The sequence below is a fragment of the Astyanax mexicanus genome, chromosome 5 (genome assembly GCF_023375975.1).
Source record: "Astyanax mexicanus isolate ESR-SI-001 chromosome 5, AstMex3_surface, whole genome shotgun sequence".
NCBI classification, from domain to species: domain Eukaryota; kingdom Metazoa; phylum Chordata; class Actinopteri; order Characiformes; family Acestrorhamphidae; genus Astyanax; species Astyanax mexicanus.
The window spans coordinates 26,213,124-26,240,565 of NC_064412.1; the positions used below are offsets into that span (position 1 = coordinate 26,213,124).

General features: G+C 39.2%; 1 protein-coding gene across 1 annotated transcript; it reads left to right on the top strand.

Annotated features, from left to right (window-relative positions):
* myh9a (myosin, heavy chain 9a, non-muscle) lies at positions 1–27,010 on the top strand. Its single transcript, XM_022675188.2, has 41 exons — positions 1–192; positions 5,222–5,553; positions 5,668–5,824; positions 6,144–6,171; positions 6,323–6,416; positions 6,796–6,816; positions 7,084–7,176; positions 7,662–7,725; positions 8,183–8,281; positions 8,431–8,574; positions 9,899–9,994; positions 10,139–10,410; positions 10,607–10,780; positions 10,875–11,048; positions 11,132–11,246; positions 11,444–11,634; positions 12,084–12,205; positions 12,370–12,439; positions 12,523–12,683; positions 12,934–13,042; positions 15,417–15,548; positions 15,635–15,841; positions 15,943–16,080; positions 16,418–16,541; positions 16,930–17,101; positions 17,278–17,490; positions 17,693–17,837; positions 18,070–18,276; positions 18,409–18,513; positions 18,615–18,767; positions 20,442–20,690; positions 21,084–21,296; positions 21,476–21,688; positions 21,873–22,034; positions 22,131–22,259; positions 22,810–22,898; positions 23,230–23,353; positions 23,547–23,755; positions 24,279–24,387; positions 24,521–24,693; positions 25,769–27,010. The coding sequence occupies exons 2-41, from the start codon at positions 5,227–5,229 to the stop codon at positions 25,887–25,889; spliced, it is 5,898 nt and encodes a 1,965-aa protein (XP_022530909.1). The 5' UTR covers positions 1–192; positions 5,222–5,226; the 3' UTR covers positions 25,890–27,010.
* The last annotated feature ends 432 nt before the right edge of the window (positions 27,011–27,442 follow it).

Here is a 27,442-nt window from a genome sequence, read left to right on the forward strand (position 1 = left end):
CAGGAGCGTGAACGCGAGAGAGAGAAGTTGAAGGGAAAGAGGAAGGAGAGAGAAAGCGCTAGAGAGAGAGAGAGAGCTGAGAGAAAGAGAGAGAGAAAAAGAGAGGGAGAGAGAAAAACTAAAGCTGAAGGGGATTAAAGTGCAGCTCTTCCACCAACAGACGGATACACCCTCGGAGGAGCAGAGCAGCAGGTGAGTACACACACCTTGAGTACACCACTCGCTTCCTGACCGCCCGCGCGCGCGCCTGCTTCCTCCTCGCGCGGGCAGCGCTGTGTTGGTCCGCGTGTTAGTTAATGAGATGAGATGTGTGTGTTAGTTAATGAGGAGTGGTGTTTGTTAACTCTGGAAATCCCCCCGAGTGTGTGTTGAACTTTATCAGCGTCTCGGCAACGTCTTGAACCCCCTTGCTTCTCTGTGTGTGTGTGTGTGTGTGTGTGTGCGTGTGCGTGTGTGTGCGTGTGTGTGCGTGGTGTTGGTTGGTTTGTTCATTAGGGTTTTAATACCGTGTATGAATCATTTTATTGATTTATTTAAGTATAAACGTCAGACTGTTCTGATTGGGTGCAAATAAGACAAATCTAAGTTCTATTACTGACCACGCCCTTCACTACTAACCACGCCCTTGCCAAACTACTGACCTGTCCACTAAGAACAACGTACCGCACCCTTCACTGTTAACCACTAACCACTAAGCTCTCCACTACTGGTCTCTCCTGTCACCAATGACTACTGACAACTTTTAACTTCTGACTGTGTTTGCTACTTCCTTCATTAATAACGACTGACCTACTGACCTGAACTTTCCCTACTAATTACTGACTTCTTCACTAATAACTACTGACCATTTCATTTCCAGTGACTTAACAACTCCCTTATCTAATAATTACTGACTCCATCACTAGTTAATTATCACGTATTACTTAATTAAATGCTGAATATTGACCTCCATCTTCAATAATAAATTCAAGCCAAATTTTAACTCCTGACTTACTTACTCCCTTCATCAGAAACTTATGACCGGTCCATAAACAACGACTGGCCCATTCAATAATGAATACAAGCTTCTCCCTTCACTGTAAACAACTGACCTCTTCACCACTGACTTTTGACCACTTGCATCACTGTTTATCACTGACCTGTCCGTAATCTCTACTGAAAAGCGGCTTTCATTACTGTCTGCTTATCATCCCCCACCGAATTGTGGCCTTCTGTTGTTATAGACTGCTGACCCTCTTCACTACTTAATATTGATAAATTCATTAACATTAACTGTTGGTTCCTGACTACTGACCACTTATTTTCAGTGCTGATATTTGCCCCTTTTTCACTCCTAACTATTGACCCATTTGCTTCTTTTACTACTAACTAACCCTTCACTACTGACTACTTCTTAAACTATTGACACTCCTCTTCACTACTGACCCACCTATCCTTTGCTGTTCACCATTGATTAGTCTAGTGACATTTGATCACTTACCTCACAAGTAAACCCATTTTTTTGAACACTGACTTCTGCACCCCCCTAAACACCACCCCTCTCCCCCATTTACTAATTACTACTGACCATCCTTCTGCTTCTTTTTACTTCCTTTGTTGACTGGATACTGACTGAACCTTTCAGTACTTACTAACTAAATTACTTAAGTGCTGACTGTTTGTTTGCTTAGGTACTGACTAATGACCATTTCCTGAAATGCATTGCTGTAGGTATTCAGTGGCTGGAATGTTCCACAACATCTCATGCCACACCCAACTTTACTGTGTCCTCAGGGGACAAATTAATATGAAACAGACACACATTATCTAAGGTCAGGGAAATGTGTTGAAATATGTGTGGTAATCAACTGTACACTACAGATACAGCAGATAGAGATCAAGGTAACACACTTCAGTGTACTCATTTAAAGCATCAGCGCATTCACTTCCGTTTCAAGCTAGTACAGAGTTTGTAGCTTGCTTCTGTTTCCTGCATTTGCTTGATCTCCCTGTAAAAAGGTTTAACACTGGTTAAATCTTACCGGATTGAATTGCATTCAGAAGAGAGGAATGGCTTGTTGAGGGACATTAAACACATGCCTTGGAACTGTATGTACATATAAGAGTGTTTTAGAGATATCTGTGGAAATCTAATCCAGTGTTTTGTTAGCATTGTTAGCCTAGCATTTCCTGTTGTAAGCTTAAATAGCACACATCAGATTTCCAACATGAATTGGGTGTTTGACTGAATAATTTTTTACTAAAATGCTCCTATAAAAAAAAGAGTCTGTGCTGTGTGTTTGAGCAGGCCAGGTTGTGTCATGATGTTTTCAGCTTTAGAGGAAGTGTGTCAACTTTATGAAGAAATGTCTTCTTCCTCATTGGTGTTCTCATGTTTTTACTTCATTTTTTTGCTTCTGTCATTTCCTCACGTTTGGTTTAACAAGTGCCGGTCTGGAGGAGGCCAACAGAGCAGCTGTTTGACACACACACACACCCATAGCCATCCTTTCAGCGCTTGAGTCTGAGCTGCTAATGAACTTACAGAAACACAGATGACTCTGCATTCGTTTAATCTCTTTATCTCTTCCTCTCACACACGTGTGTTTTCTCTCTCCCTCTCTTGCTGTCCCTCACGCTTATTCCATCTCTTGCACCAAAGCTGCTTCAGGTCTGTTCGTAGAGCTTCAGATCACTCTCTGCTTTTTGATGTTGACCTTTTAGCTTTCTATGTAAAACCATTGTCTTTACTAAAGAAACCTTGAAGTACCTTATTAAGAAATGACAGCTCAACAAAACATTATATAAGCTTTTAAAAAATAGTATAAATTTTGCAAGTGTCAGCATTAGTGTACAAAATTCTATTTTGTACTAAACATTTATCAAAATAACAAATAATTAATTGCACTATTTATAATGTGTGCTGTTTGGTGTTCTTTAGGTACTGATAATGATTATTATGATATTTGTATCAACACTACACATTTAGTATAATAATTAGACCAGTTACAGCTCCAGTAGAGTATTTCTAAACATTTTGACAAACAAGTTATATTAGTCAGATAATACAGTTCTGTTGTGAAACATGTCACAGTCGACAGTGTGTTAATAGCTGTGCAGTAGATCATTTTCTATTTATTATTGTTAAACTAATTCAGAATATTTAAGATTTAAAGGGAGCATTTTTCTATCTATCTCCTCTAAATATGGCTTAAAATGCTGCAGGGTTGGTTTGGGGTGTGGTTTGTAATGCGATTTTTCTCTCTGTTCAAACCTGCCCAGGAATTTTCCCCTACAGTGATTATTTCTGCACTACTGAAAATCTGCTGTTCTGTTACTTTCAGATTCTGCAAACACTAATAAAGAGAGAAAAATTCTTTGTTAATCCCTTAAAAAGCCCATATTTTTCTTATTTCATATAACCTTTCTTTATCCCACAGTTACATACTGTGTATTTTAGCACTGATATTTATAGGTCCCTCTAAAAGAAATTAGAATATGATTGAAAAGTTACTTTATTTTAGTGATTCAGTTCAAAATGTAAAACTCATATATAGATATATTACACACAGTGATCTGTTTTAAGTGGTATTTTTTTTTATTGTTGATTATGGCTTACAGCCAATGAAAACCCAAAAATGAGTGTCTCAGAAAATTAGAGTATTATATAACACCAATTGGTACTTTTGGAAGTGTGGGCAGTGTGCCAAGTCCTGCTGAAAAATGAAACCCACACCTTAATAAAAGTTGTCAGCAGGAAAGCATGAAGTGCTGTAAGATTTTCTGGGGAAACACTCCACCAACTTTGAACTTAATATAACACAGTGGACCAACACCAGCAGATGACATAGCTCTCCAAACCATCACTGATTGTGGAAACTTCACACTAGAACTCTTATGGAGATTTCATTTTCCAGCAGGACTTGGCACACTGTCCACACTGACAAAAATACCAATTGGTCTTACATAATATTTTATTCTGAGATACTGACATCTGGGTTTTTATTAGTTGTAAGTCATAATCAACAATAAAATAAATAAAATAGATAACTCTGTGTATAAAAGCTATATTTGATTGACCTGTATATAGCAGTCCTGTTAAAGTGCTTAGGTAAAAAACAACCTGTAGCTTATTTGTTTTTTAAAGATGTGTATCAACCCATGCACAATATTTAAGTATTAATGAGACTGTGTCTGTTGTAGGGCTATTTTGTGGTGTTTTGGCTAAATTATTACTTTAAATCTAGTGGTCAGGTTATGGAGGAAGTGATGCAGATGAGGATGGGCAGGGAATGATGGGGTTAGATGGAATGCATAGAATTTGGCTAATGATGGAGAGGGATGTCTCAGCTAGGAAGGTGTTTGAGGGTGATGTGGCTGAGTGTTTTTTGGGTTAATGACTGTTTTACCTGGGTAGTAGATCTAGTAGAATATTGCATTTATAAGTCAAGTGAACACTACAATCATACAATCAAGTCAGATTTACATGTGGGGTAACTGACTTTGAGTTGGAGTTTGTATTTTGTTTTCTATTTTAGTTATTTAAAAATAACCTTGTAGTTGAATTATTTTTTTAAAGACTTTCTTTTATCCACACACAAAATAAAAAGGTACATGCTAGCTACTAATGCTTCTTACCTGGTGCTCACACTGCTGTGTTTTGTAACAGTAATGTTTAAATCTAAAAAGCATTTCTTACCAAAATCACCTAAACATACTGTGCTTGTGATCTCCAATGTCAAAAGTAGTTTTTTTTTTTAATGAAGACTTGGAGGCAGCATTATACCCAACAAGATTGCTCAGGAGCCAAGATGCTAATGTAGCTAACAAGTAATGGAAGCAAATTGGCATAGTGCCATGTGGAGCAGTTTACCTCTGGAATCATGCAGTAAAGTTGGAAGTCAGACTAACTAAAGCTATACTAACATTCTTGAGTCCATGTTTCTAGATGCGAGTTCTACAGTGTCTGAAACCATCCAAGCTCTAGAGATTACTTAACCTTTTTGAAGCAAGCTTGTGATGAATGACTCAACTGTTTACACAATGCTTACTGAGGTTAGCCACATTAGCCTTATAGATACACAAGATTTACAAAGAGTGTCGACATCAAACATGTTATAACTTATTTTCTGCATGCTGGGTTGGGAAGTAAGTTGTGCAAATTTGCTTTGCTGAGCTATACTCATAACTCTTTAATATAGATTTTTAATAACTGTTCTCATTAAACTTTCTCCTCCTCCAGCCACCATGTCGGATGCGGAGAAGTTCCTTTATGGTGACCGCAGTGCGGTCAGTGACCCGCTGGCCCAGGCCGACTGGGCGTCCAAGAAGCTGGTGTGGGTCCCATCTGAAAAACTGGGCTTTGAGGCCGGTTCCATTAAGGAGGAGAAGGGGGACGAATGCCTGGTGGAGCTTTCTGACTCTGGCAAAAAGATCAAAGTGAACAAGGATGACATCCAGAAGATGAACCCACCCAAGTTCAACAAGGTGGAGGACATGGCGGAGCTAACCTGCCTGAATGAAGCCTCTGTGCTGCACAACCTAAAAGACAGATACTACTCCGGTCTCATTTATGTAAGTGACAAAACTATCAACCACAACACTACATGACCTTTGTGTTTCAATCTGTCCATATGTCTGGCTAGTTGCACTAAAGCAGATGTTTAATTTGTATTCTTTTTCATGCAGACATACTCCGGCCTTTTCTGTGTGGTTATCAACCCCTATAAAAACCTGCCCATCTACACTGAAGAGATTGTGGAGATGTATAAGGGCAAAAAAAGACATGAGATGCCCCCACACATCTACGCCATTACAGATACGGCCTACAGGAGCATGATGCAGGGTTTGTATTTTATTGTATACAGATATATGCAGTGACCTGTATCGGCAGATAAAAAGAAAATGTTACAATGGCATGTTTGTTTAGATATTTTTTTTGCAATATACAGATGTTTGTCTGTAGAGGATGTAACTTATATACATTTATATTTACTGCATATGTAGTTTTGGAAGAATGCACAAACTTATTGCTACTGCATAAGCCTGTTTTAGATTGTTGCTGTCATAGCAAAACCTTGTATATTCAGAACACCAGAATTTTTTAAATATTTGTAATAATATGATTAGTATTTTACATTTCTTTTTTACCCTCCTCTTTGCAGATCGTGAGGATCAGTCAATCCTGTGCACGTAAGCTTCAGTTTCTTCAATTCACACACGCACAGTTAAACACTCAGCACAGTAAATATGGTGACCTGGTAAAGGATCTATTTACTTCTCAGTTGCAATGGTTCAGATTGGTTTCTCTAATGGTTTATTTCTAATGGTTAATTACCCCCAGTGGTGAATCCGGAGCTGGAAAAACTGAAAACACGAAGAAAGTGATCCAGTATCTGGCACATGTTGCTTTATCCTCAAAGAACAAGAAAGACCCAGTGAGTTACTTTCACATGTACACTTTCATCTGCACTCTGGGGCATAATTTAGTCATACACACATTCAGATTATGGTGGTGATGGAATTTTGTGACATGGCGTTAGTACACAGTTTATAATTTGTTTGTGTTGTCTGATAGTAATTGTGAAAATATTTGAGTATGTAAGAGATTGTTGTGGGAACTCTCTACAGCTGATGCACACTGAGCAAACATACGACATGACAATGAGGGATAAATCTGAACTACTTTAGGCTGAGCGGATGGGGGCTCTAAATCTAAATGCATTTCACCCTGATGAAGAGATCTGTGTATTTTGTAAAACTAAATGTGCATCTCCCTTGGTGTTTATCTTCTTCTTTCTCATCCTCCTCCTGCAGAGCAGCAGCAGTCTGTCCCATGTAAGTAATGCATCTTCTCTCCTCCGTATTCCCATTCCTTCATTTCACCCCATACTTTTTTACATTCTTATTCATGTCTCTTTTCACAAAGCTGAGTGTTCTAAATATCTGGTTGTGTCTTTTCACAGTTATGTGCATAATTTGTTTCTTTATTTAAACATATTCACTAAATGAGTTTACTGAAATGAGGAGCCCTCAATAATGAGTTAACAGGAATGCTACATAAGGGAGTTCTCATTGTGTTTTCTTTGAAATTTTGTTCTTTAGGGGGAGCTGGAGAAGCAGCTTCTGCAGGCTAATCCAATTCTAGAGGCCTTTGGAAATGCTAAGACAGTAAAGAATGACAACTCATCTCGATTTGTAAGCTTATATTCACTACTCAACTGCCATTGAAAAGCCAATTAGATAGCTTATTTCAGTTTGGGTATGCTTAAATTATCTGCATGTAGTGACATTTGCTACACCATTTAATGTGAAACATGAAAATAAAAAAAATGGACCACTACGGACCGTGGCAGGTGCTACTGTGGACATCACGTCTGTGTGTGATTTGTTTATTTAAGTAATGTAGAAATACAGTAAAATTGTGATATAATACTATGGAGGCGGGGGTTTAAAGAAAATCTTATTCATTGATGAGGGGAACTTAAACCACCTTTCAGTTGTTTATATTAAGTTTGACTATATTAAAACTGTTCTAGACTGTATACAAACAAACTGCTCTATCCAGCATTAACAAGTTGGCTAATATTACCTAGTGAAAATAATTTTATGTTGAGCATTGGACATCACTGTTTCAGTAGACTGCTGAATTGTTCCTTTAAACTCCTGATTTTCACCTACAGGGTAAATTCATCAGGATTAACTTTGATGTCAACGGCTACATTGTTGGAGCAAACATTGAGACTTGTATCCTTTCAGTGTGCTGCATGTTTTTATAAGAGGTGTAAATTTATTGGTATCAGACATTTTGTTTCTCTTTAATACTGCCTTTGCATCATGGGAATAATACGTAGTATATTAACAAGTAGGAGTACTCCTTTATATTTAGGAATACTAACAATAATAGTTAATAGTGCTTGTTTTACCAATAAGTAACAGTAATTAACAGTACTTCATCTGTGTGTAAAATAGAAAACATATTGATAGTATATTTATAATATATTTCCTATAGTTTTCAACCAAAATAAAATTTAAGTAGTAATTAGTCATAATTAAAAAGTATTTGGCTGACTGTTTTCCAAAAGCACCAAAACAAATTTAATTTTTTAGTTCCATATAGAACCACTTTTGCTTCAGAGCATACCATTTTAATAGCAGGAAAACAATCAATAAGGCTGTTTATCCTTTACGGGCTGGTGATCAGACCTGCTGGAGAAGTCCCGTGCCATCAGACAGGCCAAAGAGGAGAGAACTTTCCACATGTTCTACTACCTGCTCTCCGGAGCTGGAGACAAACTGCGCTGTAATTAACTTTTCTATTTAAACCCTAAATATGATATCTTAAACCACATCTTTGTTATTTACAATGAAGCTGTGTGATGTATCTCTGAAGATCTGACCTTCAGTAGCTCCTCAGTGACATGGTGTTCATTCTGCTTTGTGTGTGTCCAGCTGAGCTGTGTCTGGAGGACTACAGTAAATACCGCTTCTTGTCCAATGGTAAAGTGACCATCCCTGGTCAGCAGGACCGGGACCTGTTTACTGAGACCCTGGATGCCTTTAAGATCATGAGCATCCCTGAGGATGAGCAGACAGGTTTGAGAACTCACTTTGCTAATAATCAGATTTTTAATTTTTTTTTATGAGAATTAGAGGCTCTTCAAAAGTTATCATGGGTGCCGAGTGGTCCAGCGGTTTAAAGTGCTGCCACTATGAGCGGGAGGTTGCAGGTTCAAACCCCCGCTCATGCAGCTTTGCCATCAAGCTGCCGGCGCTCAGAGAGAGCACAATTGGCCCTGCTCCCTCCGGGTGGGTAGATGGTGCTCTCTCCCCACATCACTCCTAGGGTGATGTCCGCAACACAGGGCGTCTGTGAGCTGATGTATCAAAACAGAGTCGCTGTGCTTTCCTCCAAGTGAGCTGGCTGCTCGGCAATGCTGCATCAGCAGCAGCTCGAAAAGAAGCGGTGGCTGATTTCACATGTATCGGAGGAGGCATGTGTTAGTCTTCACCCTCCTGGTGTGTTGGGGCATTAATGAGTCCTAATGAGTGGGTTGTGTAATTGGCTATGTAAATTGGGCAGAAAATGGGAAAAAATTTAGTTACTATCGTACTCAAAGGACCAATAAGTATAATTTTCTGTAGTGACTTGATCAGAATGTGTCCTCAGCTATTAAGGAAACCTAGGTTGAACCTATAGTTTGAAGCACTATACTGATGAGAGTCTAGTGCTTTTTTCAGTGTGGTTGTGTTTGTTAAAAATCTGTTTTAGCCTCTGATCCCGCCCACTGTCTATTTCCCAGTCACCATGGGTTGCCAGGTATAGAACGCAATGGCAGGTAAACGGTGTGCTCCAGTCATAAAAGAGAGTAGCAGACCTGAATAATAACAGCAATATATGCTACCCAACCTAAAAAGCTTTAGGTAGCATCCTTCCAAAAAGCTCAGAGTAAAATGGCAATGTGTTGGGTAATGGAAAGAACCAGAAGAACAAGGGCCTACAAAACTGTTGTTAAGCTGGCTATTTTTCCTCTGAACTGTTCAGCACTGAGCTACATTCTGTTAAACTAAGCATTGTCTGTAAAGTAGTAACCAGCTCCAAAGTGTGCATTATCCAAGCAGTGGGCTTTTATTTGGGATATTTAAATATCTACTCTGCTGGCTTCTTTAGCTTTAGAGTTATTTAAAATCCACATAAGGTGGCTTATAATGTGGAAACAACAAAAAATTGTGCAAAGATATTTAGTATCCTCAACCTGGCAACCCTAGTAATTTCACATCTGGCGAGGAGTGGGCAGGACAGAAAACACACTCCAATGTTTTGAAATCCGAGTGTAGTGGCCATTAAACATACTTGCTCTAACGTAGCCCCTATTGTTCCTTTAAAACATGCTAACAGGTTTTTCTGTCATTCTCTCAGGTCTGCTGAAGGTGATTTCTTCTGTTCTACAGTTGGGAAATATGAGCTTTAAGAAAGAGCGGAACTCTGATCAGGCCTCCCTGCCTGATGACACAGGTACTTTAATCTGGAATTAACCAGAATGAAGTTGTTTTAATGGTGTTCCTGTGACTAAAGCGACTCAAGCATTTAAACAGCAGTCTATAAGTAATCCACAATATGTATTGCTGTCTGTAACACTCTCTCTTTTCTCTGGGTCAGCGGCGCAGAAAGTTTGCCACCTACTGGGCATGAATGTGACCGACTTCACCCGAGCCGTTCTGTCTCCTCGCATCAAGGTGGGTCGGGATTTTGTGCAGAAGGCTCAGACCCAGGAGCAGGCAGAGTTTGCCACAGAGGCTCTGGCTAAAGCCACATATGAGAGGATGTTCCGCTGGCTCGTCGCTCGCATCAACAAAGCGCTTGACAAAACCAAGCGGCAGGGAGCCTCCTTCATTGGTATCCTCGACATTGCCGGCTTTGAGATCTTTGAGGTACGTCTGAAAGTTGGGGGAAATGTTTAAAAAAAAAAGTTTAAATGCTTAGTTGACAGCCATTAATAGTTACTTTAAAAGTGCTTCATCATGTTTGTATGATCCACACAGTCAGTCTGAAGATTGTAATACACTAGAGAAAGTGTAGGGGTTGCTCTATAATGCTCATAGTATTTACATTATTTTTCCTCTTCAGCTTAACTCATTTGAGCAGCTGTGCATCAACTATACTAATGAGAAGCTGCAGCAGCTGTTCAACCACACCATGTTCATCCTGGAACAAGAGGAGTATCAGCGTGAGGGCATCGAGTGGAGCTTCATTGACTTCGGCCTTGATCTGCAGCCCTGTATTGACCTCATCGAGAGACCGGTATTTAATTAATGTTATTTTATTTTACCTGTTATGTTCTTCTTTAGCATCTTCTCCATTTAATACATCTCCCGCCTTTATCTATCCCACACAGGCAGGTCCCCCAGGTATCCTGGCTCTACTGGATGAGGAGTGTTGGTTCCCCAAAGCCACGGACAAGAGCTTTGTGGAGAAAGTGGTGCAGGAACAGGGGAACCATCCCAAATTCCAGAAACCCAAAAAGCTTAAAGATGATGCAGACTTCTGTATCATGCACTATGCTGGAAAGGTAGGAAGAGTGGGAAAGCATTGTTGTATCTAAAAAAAAAAAGAGAGAAATCCAATCCTCCTCCTTCTTTCCCTCTTCCTTAGGTTGATTATAAAGCAGACGAGTGGCTGATGAAGAACATGGACCCTCTAAATGACAACGTGACCACTCTGCTCAACCAGTCCTCAGACAAATTTGTGTCTGATCTCTGGAAAGATGGTTAGAATAATTTTATTTGTTTATTTATTTTCCCCAATGTTGATTATTTGAATGTCTAGAGCAAATGACTAGTGGCTAGAGTGGCTAGTGCAAGCTTGGCTTATGGGGCAAGATTTTGCTACAAGGCTACTAGTGGCTAATTATTCATTTTATTTGACTTTATCTAATCCTGAGTTTATGCTGCTCTCTCTCCTCAGTGGACCGGATTGTGGGATTGGATAAAGTGGCCGGAATGGCAGACTCTGCGCATGGAGCGTTCAAAACTCGTAAGGGAATGTTCAGGACTGTGGGGCAGCTTTACAAAGAGCAGCTGAGCAATCTGATGACCACACTCAGAAACACCAACCCTAACTTTGTCCGCTGCATTATTCCAAACCATGAGAAAAAGGTAAGACAGCAGCTAATGGAGCTAAATATTTAGATTGGTTTTGTTTGCCCCCATCACAAGTGGAATTTTAACCTGCTTGAACTAGAACACTGACAGCTAATTCTGTTATTTAGTAGCATAATCACCCGTGCTAGCTAACATTGACCATGTTGAGTTATAGGGGAATGAGAGGACCATTCTCTAAACTGAGATGAAGAGCTAGAACACAACTTAGGCATGTGCTTTCTGTAGAGTTACAGATGGCTGTTGCATCATTAGCTCCCTATTTTATTTGGATCCTTATTTTAAAACTGTTCTTAAATACTTATAGCATATTGTTTTTACTTTCTTTCAGCAGATTGGTTAATAACACCAGATTATTTGTGACAAATGGAAGGGAAAAAATAGATTTAATCTATTTTACTTCACATTTACTTTTCTGTTGACATTTTTTCTTACTCCTTCTGCAGGCTGGTAAACTGGAGCCCCATCTGGTTCTGGACCAGCTGAGGTGTAATGGAGTTCTGGAGGGAATCAGGATCTGCAGGCAGGGCTTCCCCAACCGCATTGTCTTCCAGGAGTTCAGACAGAGGTACATGCACTGTTAGCGTGGATCAGTACTGGATCTTTACACATCATCTCCATCCTGAACAATAATAATATATTATTGATTCATTAATTCACTTTTGCATGTGTTTATGCATGTTTTGATTTTGATCTGATATCTTTCAAACTCCTCTTGGCTTTTTTCTTCAGGTATGAGCTGCTCACCCCCAATGCCATTCCTAAGGGTTTCATGGATGGAAAACAAGCCTGTGTGCTGATGGTAAGAACTGCTGCAGATTTAAACAGTTCTTAAAGCTTATTTCAAAGGACTTTTGAATTTAATCCCGTCTCCTCTTCTGTCAGATCAAAGCCCTGGAGCTAGACTCTAACCTGTACCGGATTGGACAGAGTAAAGTGTTCTTCCGGGCTGGAGTTTTGGCTCATCTGGAGGAGGAGCGGGATATTAAGATCACAGACGTCATCCTCAAATTCCAGGCCTGGTGTCGTGGATATGTGGCAAGGAAGTACGAATCAGATTTTGCATTAAAATTAAATTTTCTGTGTAAAAGGAACTTTAGTAGTTGCTAACATATTACATTGTTGCTTTAATAGTACAGGTTGCATCAAAAAAAGAGGTTCTTGTCAGGGTCTTTTTACAAAACTTGGGCTGTCTTCATTTCATAGTTTTGGGTATTGTAATAAGGTTTTTAAATGCTCATATGTGAACATTTGAATTGTTATAAGCTCATCTGTGTGTTTTTGTTCATGCTACAGGGCATTTGCTAAGCGGCAGCAGCAGCTGACTGCTATGAGAGTGATCCAGAGAAACTGTGCTGCATACCTCAAACTCAGGAACTGGCAGTGGTGGAGACTCTTCACCAAGGTTTCATTTCTCTTAAAATAATTCACATTTAACTTCCCAGTCTAATCAGACCTGCTCACCACACTGTTAACTGTTAGCAACACCACAGAAATGTGGTTGAATTGAACATAGTCTAGCACTTTTTTTGTACACACCATGCTCTAAAATAGAATTTGTTAGAAATGTTAAAGTTTATATAAGGTGTACATAGTGATTTTGTAGTATATTTTTTGGAAATGTGTTAGTGATGAGCGACAGTCTAAATCTCAATCTACCGACCCGTAGGCTACATCCATATGACCCCTCACATGTTAAAAGGTTTGGCCTGCAAGTTGGTTTTATTATTTATTTTCATTTTATCTTTTATCTTGATTAATTATATTTTGTTCCAAGGGATTTTTGTAAAAAAAAAATAGCTACACCTAATCAGCTGTTCAGTATATCTCATGTTACACAAAGGTGCTAAACATTTTTTCTTTTAATTTTTATATATATATATATATATATATATATATATATATATATATATATATATATATATATATATATATATGTATATGTATGTGTGTGTGTGTTTTATGGCAAGCCAAATAGGAAATATATAATAAAAGCTGATATATATAATGAAAGCCGATATATATATATATAATGAAAGCGATATATATATAATGAAAGCCGATATATATATATAATGAAAGCGATATATATATAAAGAAAGCTGATATATATATATATATATATATATAATAAAAGCTGATATATATATATATAATGAAAGCTGTTAAGACCCTTTAAGAGGTAAACGGGTGGTCCGCACAGTCAGCCTGAGAGACTGAAGGTGGCGTTGTGGTTCAGCCGGCCGCAGCTCCTCACGTAGGGGAGGCCGACCACCGGCAGGCAGCGCGGCTCATTCTTTCCACGGAGGTGCGGCGCGACCGGCCTCGGACTGGCTTTAAAGTGTCAGGGGGCGAAGGTGGCAAAAAAGCTCCGGCCCGTGAGCTGCTTTCCCCGAGCCGGGGACGGTCTACCAGCGTTCATTATATATATATCAGCTTTCATTATATATATATATCAGCTTTCATTATATATATATATATATCAGCTTTCATTATATATATATCAGCTTTCATTATATATATATCAGAGTTCATTATATATATATCAGAGTTCATTATATTTATATATATATATATATATATATAATCACTTTCATTATATATATATCACTTTCATTATATATATATCGCTTTCATTATATATATATATCGGCTTTCATTGTATATATATCGGCTTTCATTATATATATATATCACTTTCATTATATATATATCGCTTTCATTATATATATATATCGGCTTTCATTATATATATATCGCTTTCATTATATATATATCGGCGTTCATTATATATATATCGCTTTCATTATATATATATATATATATATATATATATATCGGCTTTCATTATATATATATCGCTTTCATTGTATATATATATCGACTTTCATTATATATATTTCGGCTTTCATTATATATATATATATATCGGCTTTCATTATATATATATATATCTGCTTTCATTATATATATATCGGCTTTTATTATATATTTCCTGTTTGGCTTGCCATAATGTTTATATATATATATATATATATATATATATATATATATATATATATATATATATATATATATATATATATATATATATATATATATATATATATAAAATTTTATTATTATTTTTTTTTTTACTAAATCTCAAGTGCTACTGCTAAGCATCTGTAATGTGTATACATACACACGTCTGGAAACTAAAGAGACCACTTTAGTTTCTGATTTTGCTATTTATAGGTACATGTTTTAGTAAAATAAACATTGTTGTTTTAATCTATAAACTACAGACATTTCTCCCAAATTCCAAAATAATTATTGTCATTTAGAGCATTTATTTGCAGAAAGTGAGAAATGGCTAAAATAACAAAAAAGATGCAGAGCTTTCAGTCCTCAAATAATGCAAAGAAAACAAGTTCATATTTCTAATGTTTTAAGAGTTCAGAAATCAATATTTGGTGGAATAACTGGTTTTAATCACCAAATAACTTTACGCCACTTCTAGTGAAAAACTTAAGCAGTTCAGCTTGGTTTGATGGCTTGTGATCATCTAAACTTCCTCTTGATTATATTCTAGAGGTTTTCAATTTGGCCAAAATAAAGGAACTAATTTTAAGTGGTCTCTTATTTTTTTTCCAGAGCTGTGTGTGTGTGTGTGTGTGTGTGTGTGTGTGTGTGTGTGTATTATTATTATTATTATTATTATTATTATTATTATTATTAAATACTAGTTGATTCATTATTTAGTTAAACATACGCTATGTTTTTCTGTGTGCCGCCAGGTGAAGCCTCTGCTGCAGGTGACCCGGGAGGAGGAGAAGATGCAGGCCATGGAAGAAGAGCTGGAGAAGGTGAAGGAAAGACAGCAGCAGGCTGATCAGCAACTCCAAGAGCACATGGAACATCAGAAGCAGGTGCGACTTTACCTGTAGCTCACCTGCATGAACAAAGTAGACTTTATGCAAACTTCTTACCTGCAAACTCTGCTGTTTTCTCTCAGCTGATTGCGGAGAAGCAGGCCCTGCAGGAGCAGCTGCAAGCGGAGACAGAACTATGTGCAGAGGCAGAAGAGATGAGGGCTCGCCTGTCCGCACGGCAGCAGGAACTGGAAGAGATCCTTCATGACCTGGAGTCTCGCGTGGAGGAAGAGGAGGAGCGGGTTTCCCACCTGCAGACTGAGAGGAAGAAGATGCAACAAAACATTACAGTAAGCTAATGGAGATGGACATTAAGGGATGAACAAAATAAAGTTCTTAAAGCAAAAAAATGTATAAACTTATATTGATTATAATCTTGCCTGTCTTTTAGGATCTGGAGCAGCAGCTGGATGAGGAGGAAGCTGCTAGGCAGAAGCTGCAGCTGGAGAAGGTCACACTGGATGCTAAGCTAAAGAAGATTGAGGAGGATGTCATGGTGCTGGATGACCAAAATATTAAGCTCAACAAGGTAAGAGCACGCTGTTCACTCCACCAGTCCTACAGTCCATACCTGGATATTAAATTGTATGAACAGCCTGATTTACAGTAGATCCAATATTTTTGACATTTTTGCTTTAGCATATATTTACATTTGATCTTTTTTTTAATATAATATCTGTTTTTTTTATGTTATTTGTATCTGATTTGTATGTGGCAAACCTTTGATTTGATTTGATCAGTTACAAAAAACAGCTCATTTATGGACCATAGTCCTGCCCATGCCTATTGCATGTTTCTAAGTGCTTATTGAGGCACAATACAGGACGACCAAACATAAGAGTGTGTTTCTGGTTGTGCGCTTGTAGGAGAAGAAGCAGCTGGAGGAGAGAATTGCTGAGTTCAGCTCAAACCTCACTGAGGAGGAGGAGAAATCCAAGAGTTTACAAAAGTTGAAGAACAAACACGAGGCAATGATCACAGACCTGGAAGGTGAGTGGAAAATTTATTAGTTGTCCTTTAGCCAAATACACACCAGGTGTTAATGGCAGAAACAGGAGGTTGCATTTATTTATTTATTTTTTTTTTCTGTTTGCTATAAAATGACAGCTAATGATCCACCAACACTTTTTTTTATGTATTCTGACGTGCTGTTTCTCTTGGCTTCCCATGTGACTTCAAGACTTCATTTACTTTAAAAAAAAATAAAGAAAATGTCTGGTGGAATATTTAAATGACCAGTGAGTGGAAGCATAATTCAGAGGTTTCTAATAAAGTGCCCATGGAGTGAAAATTCAGTGTATCCATTTCTGATCAAATCGCTTTGAGTGGACGCACAATGTGGATTTTTTTTATTTTATTTTTTTTTTACCTCTTCCAGATCGTCTGCGGCGGGAGGAGAAAGCCCGGCAGGAGCTGGAGAAGAATCGTAGAAAGTTGGAGGGTGACTCCACAGAGCTTCACGATCAAATCGCTGAGCTGCAGGCCCAAATTGCTGAGCTTCGTGCTCAGCTGGCTAAAAAAGAGGAGGAGCTACAGGCTGCACTGGCCAGGTGGAGTGACTATCCTAACTGATCAGCTTAGTTTAGTCAGTGATCTTTATTTCTTTCTATTCACTTTCTTTACTGCATTAAAATTTAATGGGGACAGTTTCAACTTTATTTCAAGATTTAAAATTGTCAGATGTAGCGAAATGACTAATATTCACCTGCCCTTACACTCCCTACAGGATTGAGCAGGAGACTTCTCTGAAAAATGCTGCTCAGAAAACCATCCGGGACCTGGAGGCTCAGCTGTCTGAGCTGCAGGAGGACCTGGAGCTGGAGAAAGCAGCTCGAACTAAGGCAGAGAAACAAAAGCGAGACATCAGTGAAGAGCTAGAGGCCTTGAAGACTGAGCTGGAGGACACTCTAGACTCTACTGCTGCTCAGCAGGAGCTCAGGTATGCCACCATGAGTAGAACATGTAGCATTTTAACTGAAGGAGTAAATAGATGAAGATTGTTTTTACCTAATGTTCATTTAGTGAGCAGAAAAAATTAATAATATTAAAGTATAGTAAAGGTTCTTCCAATAAAGTGGCCAGTGAACGGAAGCACATTGTAAAGGTCACAGCTGCTAAATAATAATGATCTGTCTGCTCAGAGCTAAAAGGGAGACAGAGGTGGTTCAGCTAAAGAAGACTATGGAGGCTGAAGCTCAGGCTCATGAGCAGCTTCTGGCTGAAGTGCGACAGAAACACACACAGGCCTTAGAGGAGCTCAATGAGCAGCTGGAGCAATCCAAGAGGGTAAAACACAAATACACACACGCGCAAGTGCAAACACTTTATTTGGTATAAAATTTACAATAAAAGAACACACAATCTTATTACACACGATTCACGGTGTAAAGCATTTTTAGGGGAGGAGAATAAGATGCTTTAGTAATTCCACTCAAAAGTTAAAAACATGTTTTTATTTTCTTTTAGAGATACATGAGTATTTTTTTCCAACCTGTTCAAAATTGTGTTTGTCCTTTAGAGCAAAGCATCAGTGGATAAGGCCAAGCATGCTCTTGAGAGCGAGCGCAGTGAATTGCAGATAGAGCTGCAGTCTCTCACCCAGAGTAAAAACGACTCTGAGCACCGCAGGAAGAAAGCTGAGACTCTGCTCCAGGAGCTGCAGCTCAAACATGCAGAGAGTGAGCGCCAGAGGAAGGAGCTCAGCGAAAAAGTCACCAAAATGCAGGTATGAGGAAACAATGGGCACACTTCCTTTACTGGTATGCACATAATTTTCAAAAACACATTTGGTAAAGTCCCAAAATGTTTTTGAAACTAAGTCTTCTAACATTCCTGCTGTTTTTTTTCTCTGATTCAGTTGGAGTTTGACACGTTGAGCAACACACTCACGGAGGTGGAGAGTAAGTCCATCAAAGTAGCAAAAGACTCCTCTGCTGTTGAGTCTCAGCTACAAGACACACAGGTAAAATATGTGCACCTCATTGATGACGTTATCATAGTAAACTATGAAATTCTGAAGGTTAGAACAAGAATAATCTGTGTGGGTGTGTCTGTGTGGTGCAGGGTCTGCTGCAGGAGGAGACCCGTCAGAAGCTGGCTCTGAACTCTCGGCTCCGTCAGCTGGAGGATGAGCAGAATCGGCTGAAGGAGCAGCTGGAGGAGGAGGAGGAGAGCAAGAAGAGCGTGGAGAAGCAGCTTAGCTCTGCTCAGGCACAGGTCAGAGCCTCGCCAGTAGATGGTGCACTTTAAAATTGACTAAATTTTTACTTTCACAATTTATTTATTTATTTATTTATTTATTTTATTTATTTTCAAAATTACATTACCGTATTTTTCGGCCTATAAGGCGCACTTAAAATACTTATTTTTTTCCCAAAAATCGTCATTGCGCCTTATAATGCAGTGCGCCTTGTGTATGGATTTTGCTTGTGTTTACTGACCTCGATTTTATGTGGTACACGGCGCTCTGTTGTGCAGAATTCCTCACCCACGCCAGAAAAAGATCCCCCTCTTGGGCTAGCGCGCGGTTACCTTTGACTGCCGTACTGCCTCTCGGCTGTGGCTCAGGGTAGCTAGTTTCCACTGTAGCTCCGTGGCCAGAACAAGGTGCCGGTAAACTTTCCTTTCCACCCGTTCTGGGGTAATAGCACAAACTGTTTCTTTTTAGCGCCCACTTCTAAGTAAAGTTAACCTCTTAACACGCGCTGGCCCACCGGCGGGCCAGAAATATTTAATATTTCATAACTGGCTGTGTTTCTGAATAGTTATGAACAGTTACAGGTTCAATATAGACATCCAATATACCATTTTAAAGCTTAGAATCTCTGCTCTTGAGCTATTTAGCCTATTTAGCGGAATATCCTTTCAGAAAATAAACATTTAGGGCGAAATATGCCCGAAACTCTCATATTTGCGTTTATCGTTCGTCCATATTTCATCGAATGCGGTCATGTCATACACCATTCGAACCGTCTGGCTCTCCGGATTCCAGAACTGTGCTTTTACTGTAGGATGTATGTTTCATGAATTAGAGCTGCGTCAGAGCGCATGTTTCCAGTAATAAAAGGCTCTCCTTTTGTCCTGGGGTAACCTCCGGTCACTGCCGCCACCCCCCGAACACACACCCGCGCTCAGCCACAGGTCCTACCTTCAAAACGCGTCCAGACTAAAGAGAATCCATCAATCCAGTCTCATGTAATCCACAGTTATATCCAAACAGCGCTGGAAATCACTTCATCCAGAAATGAAACTTATCCAATCTTTATCTCTGTTTTTAAACCGTTTTATTCACCGAATTCGGCACAACACGCTATTATAGTCAGAAGCCTCGCGGAGTAATGCGGTACTTGCTGTGCTTCAACATAATATTATGGTCTGTCGGAGCGTTGCGGCTACCGTTGTCAGGAGCGTCGCGGAGTAATACGTACTTGCTGTGCTTCAACATAATATTATGGTCTGTCGGAGCGTTGCGGCTACCGCAACCGTAGCCGGCTACCGTTGTCAGGAGCGTCGCGGAGTAATACGTACTTGCTGTGCTTCAACATAATATTATGGTCTGTCGGAGCGTTGCGGCTACCGTTGTCAGGAGCGTCGCGGATATTGTGAAGGATTTATTGCTCAGAGTTATTGTTACTGATATAAATAAAGTTTCATTTAGTGCGCCTTATAATCCAGTGCGCCTTGTGTATGGACTAACACTAAAAATAGACCGTTCACTCATCGTGCGCCTTATAATACGGTGCGCCTTATAGTCCGAAAAATACGGTACTTATTTTTATTTATTTTTATTTTTTTATCATAAAATATCATAGTGCCCTAATGTAAGTTAAAGTGTAATTAAAGGATTAAATTAAATTTTATTACAAAATGTACCCCTCTCTCCTCCTTCAGCTGTCAGAGATGAGGAAGAAAATGGAGGCAGAGGCACTGGCTCTGGAGAACTCTGAGGAGGGGAAGAAGAAGCTGCAGCGTGAGCTGGAGTCACTAAACCAGCGACTGGATGAGAAATGCTCTGCCTATGACAAACTGGAGAAAACTAAAGTTCGTCTGCAACGTGAACTGGATGATGTTCTGGTGGGACAGGACCAACTGAGGCAGATCTCTCAGGAGCTCGAGAGGAAGCAAAAGAAATTCGATCAGGTACAAAAAATGGGCTCATTACCTGGTGCAAAACATTTAATCCAATACACAGAAAATGTATGTGAAATTTTAGTAAACACAATAAATATTTTGGGCTTCTTATGGTGGTCATTTTTTTTCCAATAGTGTTTCATAATCCATATAATATTTAAAATAAATCGTTTTTAATTTCTGTATTCAGTGGATAAATAGTATTTGACATGGGGGGAAAAATGTTCTGTCTCCACCAAGAATCTGCTGCTAACTAGTATTGTTAAAAGATCTGTTTATAGTCCAAAACCAAAAGTGCACTAATTTAAAATTTGGACTGAGCAAGAAATGAGAAATCCTGCTTTAGGGGGCAGGCCCAGAAAAACACTGAAGTTTATTAATGCCTGAAGCTGTGTGTTGTAGATGCTGGGTGAGGAGAAGAGTGTGTCTGCACGTTATGCTGAAGAGCGTGACCGTGCAGAGGCTGAAGCACGAGAGAAGGAGACAAAGGCTCTGGCTTTGGCCCGTGAGCTGGAGGCCATGACTGACCAGCGTAATGAACTGGACCGAGCCAGCAAGCTGCTGAAAGCAGAGATGGAAGACCTGGTCTCCTCTAAGGACGATGTGGGAAAGAGCGTATGTAAAATTCTATTCACTCAAACTCTATTACAGAAAGGGAAGGGGGTTTGCCAATCCTGATCTTTGCAAACCTAGGCTTTATATTAACGGTTAGAGATTTGGCCTTTTTTTATGTATAAATTTTTTTTAAGCCCAGTCCAGTTTCGATCAGTGATGTGAAGGTTTCCTGGTTACAGGTTCATGAGCTGGAGCGTGCCAAGCGTGCGCTGGAGCAGCAGGTGGAGGAGATGAAGACGCAGGTGGAGGAACTGGAGGACGAGCTGCAGCTCACTGAGGATGCTAAGCTGCGTCTGGAGGTCAACCTGCAGGCCCTCAAAGCTCAGTTTGATCGTGACCTGCAGGGCCGAGACGAGCAGGGAGAGGAGAAGAGAAAGCAGCTGGTGAAACAGGTAAACAAATAGTGGTTTAGGTCATTTTAATGTTATTCTGCGCCGTACTGTATCGATTCTAAAAAAAAACAGTATTAATGGTTTACTTGCAAAGACTAATTGCATTACCCGTGGTGTTGGAATCCCAACTACTAGAGCTAGTGTATTCTGATGTTTTGCTTTTACTGATTGTACTTTTACTCAGGTACGAGAGATGGAGGCAGAGTTAGAGGATGAGAAGAAGCAGCGTGCTCAGGCAGTGTCTGTGCGTAAGAAGCTGGAGTTGGACCTTTCTGATCTGGCAGCTCAGATCGAGCTCGCTAACAAAGCCAGAGATGAAGCTCTGAGACAGCTGAAAAAACTGCAGGTATAGACACACTTGCACAGACTCTCTCTCTCTCACACACACACACACACACACACACACACACAAACTACAACTGCTGTGTGCATGCTTGTGCAGGTCATACAGAAGGAGCAGATGCGGGAGCTGGATGATGTGCGTGTGTCTAGAGATGCAGCACTGAATGAGGCTAAGGAGAGCGAACGCAAGCTGAAGAGTCTGGAGGCAGAAAATATGCAGCTACACGAGGTGCATTTACTGACTCCCATTTATTACATATAATGTAAAAAATTAATTGTGGTCATCAGTAAAATGACACAAGATGACCTAAAAATTTGGCAACCATTAATATTTGGCAGAGAAAAGCAAAAAAACAAGTTTTGTCCAAATAATGATATTGCTTAATAATTTGTACTGAAGGGCCACAGAGCAATGTGAAAGCAATGATTACACGGGAGCTTTGCTCTATCTTCAACTCATTACCATTTCTCATTTCAAATTAAAAGCTGTCTGCAGAGTTCTGGAATAGTGTAGAAAAACTTTTGTAAGGCCATTTCAAAAATACAAAAAAAAAAAAATTGTACACTAAGAATAATGCATTTAGTTTATTTATAACTTAACTGAAAAAAGTTTAAAATATAATTAATTATTTAAAACTTGTGACCTTTGCCCAAATGTTTTTACTTTATTCTGGGGCACTGTTTCTGTTATTCTTTATTCTTTTTTTCTGTGCATTGCTAATTCATTCATTGAGTAGCCCTACTGTGTGGTGACCAATGTTTTTTAACCTGCTCTCTAGGACTTGGCCTCTGCTGAGCGTGCCAAGAAACAGATCCAGCAAGAAAGAGATGAACTACAGGATGAGCTGAATAGCCACAACTCCAAATCGTGAGAGGGCTTTTTTAAAACTTGTGTTTTTAACTGTGCTCTGTTTTTATTCAGTTGGATCTGTAAGAATTATTCATTAACAAATAGTACAGAAGCCACATACTCAATTTGTATCCATTTTCTAACAAAACAGCGAGGTATACAGTGTCAAACACAGAAGTATGTCTATTAGAGATTACTATACACCTTCGTATGGTTTATTATAGTGTGATACTTTAGATATGCAGTTAGCATTACTATTTACTACAAGCATTATCACTCATTACCTACATTAGCATCATAGCAAAAACTAAAGAAGCTTCAGACTTGAACTGCATTTTGTGTGTTTCAGGTCTCTGCTGAGTGAGGACAGGAGAAAGCTGGAGGCTCGTATTGCTCAGCTGGAGGAGGAGCTAGATGAAGAGCAGTCTAACATTGAGTTGATCAACGACCGGCTAAAGAAATCCACAATGCAGGTTAATAATAGTTAACATGATCATCTTCAGTCATTAATAATGCTCTTGATGTAAGCAATAAAAGGGGCCCAAAGAATATTTATTTTTCAAATATTATCTTTCTTCCTAATGATGACCTACTGTGATGAGCTGTGAACAGTGCATTACTGGAGCAGTAATGGATCAGTAACAATGTGTGTATCTGACACCACAGGCTGAGTCGACGGCCACTGAGCTCGCAGCTGAGCGTAGTAACAGCCAACGTCTGGAGGGGGCGCGCTCTCAGCTGGACCGCCAGACCAAGGAGCTGAAGGCCAAACTGCAGGAGCTGGAGGGATCGGTCAAGAGCAAGTACAAGTCCACCATCACAACCTTGGAGGCAAAGATCGCACAGCTGGAGGAGCAGCTGGACAACGAAAGCAAGTGAGTGAAGGAGTGGGAGGGAGTTTTCAAATTTCAACTTTTCGTTTTTTTTGTATTAGAATTTTATTTGTTTGGTATCTTTATAAATTGGTGATAAAAATGTTAATGTGTATATGATCTGTTTAACCAAAACAGCTGGGTAATATTTAGTTTTGGCTTGAAATTATATGTAGATTTTTCTGGATTATATTAAAAATTGCATCAAAAGTGTTAATCATGGGAAACCAAGTGCTGAGCACCATTGTGGAACCAGTAGAGCAGAAATGATGGGTGATTTGTTTTTATTTTGGCCTTATATATTGTTAATGTGGGCTCCAAAATGTATAGTTTTGAATGTAAACTGAATTTGTATATTATGAGTATAAATCCTAAACATTTTATTTAAGTGCACCAGAATTTTTAGGTTAGTCACGTCATTGAACTTTTCTTTTAGCAACAATGTTGCCTGACCCCTGCTAGAAGGGACTTGTTCTGTTTTACCACTGATCGTTTTTTCCACTGCTGATGACTTTGTGTATGTCAGGGAGAGGCAGCAGTCACTGAAGTTGACGCGTCGTACCGAGAAGAAGTTGAAGGAGGTTCTGCTGCAGGTGGAGGATGAGAGACGTAATGGTGAACAGTATAAAGATCAGGTGCAACTGCTTAATCACATTCAACCTAACCTCAATATTGAACCAAGCACCTGCATACATATTTATTTAGCCCAATATAGAAGTTATTTGTTATTTGAAACAGCAAAACAAACTGTAATTGGTGTGTGTGCAGCTGGAGAAGGCTAATGTCCGCCAGAAGCAGCTGAAGCGACAGCTGGAGGAGGCAGAGGAAGAAGCAACTCGGGCTAATGCCTACCGCAGGAAACTGCAGAGAGAGCTGGAAGATGCCACTGAGTCAGCTGACGCAATGAACAGAGAGGTTTCCAGTCTGAAGACCAAACTCAGGTACAGATATAGAGATCTCGGACTAATTCAGACTAACGGCTTAGGAACGGCCACACCTGTTAGTTGTGAGGTGTTATCTTGTGAGGTTGATTGCTGGCTAGCCTACACATGGCAAAGTAATGTGAATCATCAGAGTTTGGGGGCCTATTAGTGGACACAAGGTGGATGGAAGATTCCATTTCCGAAGCTGTGTAGGCATTGAACTTTCCTCAATTCACACTGAACGCATGAACCAGGAATACATCATAGAAGGCATTACTACACTACAGTATTAACATTGCTGCAATATTAATGTTACTGTGGTGATGCCATTGTCTCTGAGTTACACACACGGATGTGTTAAAAACTATCGCACCTTATATATAAACTTCCAAAATATTTGATTGGTCATACTTCTGCAATGCAATAGGTTTGTAAGAAAAAGTGCTATGTTCACTTATTGGCTATTATATAGATAGATGGATAAATACTTTCTTGATCCCAGAGAGAAATTCTGTACATCCAGTAGCAGGTATACTTAGTACACAGAAGTTACAAAAGAAGGACAAGAAATAATGATATATATTACAAATACAATAAAATATAAAGTATAAAAGTAAAATCTTTTTGTGTCTTTGTCATGGAGTTAGTTAATCACAGAAATTTATGATAAAACATTCTTAGGATATAAATAAGATGCAAATCAGACATGTGTAGTAGCACAGATACAATAAAAGAAAAAGTAAAAATCTCAAGAAAAACACAGACGAAGCTACTGGAACAGACAGCCGCTCACATCAGCGCCAGAAGTGATATGGGGCAGTTTTCATCACTCACGTGAAACCAGATGCCCATTTCTTTGAATTGGACATTGGTACCTTTTTGAAAACATTTTGTTTTGTTTTAGCTGGTGGTGACGACTGTTTGCACTGATCTCTACATCAGGGGCAGCGTCCCCTTAAGCTCCCATGCTCTTGGCACAACCAGGATGTCTCTTTATGTTGAAGGGTGGATTTCATTAACACTTATTAACCTGCCCTCTAGCTGCTGTTAACAGTTGTAAAAGTTGTAAAAATGAATTACCTTGTCCCTTCAGGCGTGGTGGAGGTGGGGATTTCTCCCTGAATGTACGTCGTGGTGTCGTGACCCGTGGAGGCGGGGACAGCGAGGAGGATATGGACGTGACTAGCGAGACGTCAGAACCTACACCTGAGTAACCTGCTGAAAACCAAACAGATTCTTCACACTGTCTATCCTGGATCTTTTAATGGGTCTTCACTGGAATTGCTTTAATCAGATGTAAAACCTTTAACATGCCCCCTGTACTTTGATATGCAAACATTATTCATATAAATAATATTTTAAAATAATGTATAAATAAAAAAATAAATATTCATTCTAATGTAAATTAAATTAGAATACACAATGAAGGGGGCTGGCCGTCAAATACAGCAGCACTTATAATGGTTATTTTTAATATGTATGTAGAGCCCCAAGACCAAATTCATTCTTCATATGTGCCTAAACTTGTTAAGATCCAGCTGCTTCAGCAGAAACTTGAGAACAGTGGCTAAATTGTTTATTTACACCTCCATTTTGTCCAGCTCCTCTCTCAATTGCCTTACATTTTTTTTCTAGATTACTTCCCTTGTATTCTTCCACTGGCTGTTGCTTTTGGATGCACAAAAATGGCTTTTTGCTTCTTAATCGAAACGAGATTAGCATAGGATTATCCACCAAATGTGTACACTTGTTGTTTTTGCTTTGATCGTAAGACGTTTTTTGTTACACCGTTATAATACAGCACTGTGTTCCATTCCACACCAAAATCACGTTTTACTTCCTGTACTGATTGTGCACGTTATAAAGATGCCTTTTAATTCGGTTAGTGTCTCAGGAACATTTGAACAGTGTTTCCATCATTACTGTACCGGTCCAGACTGTATTACACTTTTATTTAGCCTTAATGTTTCTCACTGTACTGTTCTCACTTCATATCCAGTCTTTATTAATAATGAATTATAGGGTGTTTAAGTTTCTGGGTGGAGGGATTCACATTGAAATGTATGTCTGTTTCCTAGGGCAGTTTTGGTCTGTGCTGGTCTCTGCTGCCTTTGTGTGTCATCCAGCTTTTAGAAGAGAATAATGCACCCTCACTGTTTGAATTCTCTTCTTTATTCTCTCTGCAGTGATTTAATATATGAATTCGTCTGTTAAAGTTGCAGGTTTCTCATGATAATGCAACACAGCCACTTTTTTGTACTGAACTTGCATTTATGCATTTTGTACCTTTTTATCGAGACTTGATCACAATTTCATTAAAGATGCGTCCAAAGCATGAGTGTCTTGAGTGTTGGTGTTACTTTTAAATAATGTTTTTCATAAAATATGAAAATGAAGGGGGGAAAGCAAAAAGCATTTTAGTGTTCACCATTACAACAAAAAACAACCTTTTTTCAATTGTATTTTTGAACAGTCTAATGTTGTGTTCACGTACTGGTCAGAAGATGCTACTTCCCATTTGTGTAATCGTGTTAAAAGATCTGCTCTGTAACGTGCCAGTGCACTTGCACAATGTTGATGCCACTCAATAAACAGGAATTATACCTTAGAATTAGCAGACATGTCTTCAGAGGACATTACTTATTTACAGAGCTTTTTGTATTAGCACTAAACATGCCAGCTCTGTGTGTGTGTGTGTGTGTGTGTGTGTGTGTGTCTTTGTGTGTGTGTCTTTGTGTGTGTGTCTTTGTGTGTGTGTCTTTGTGTG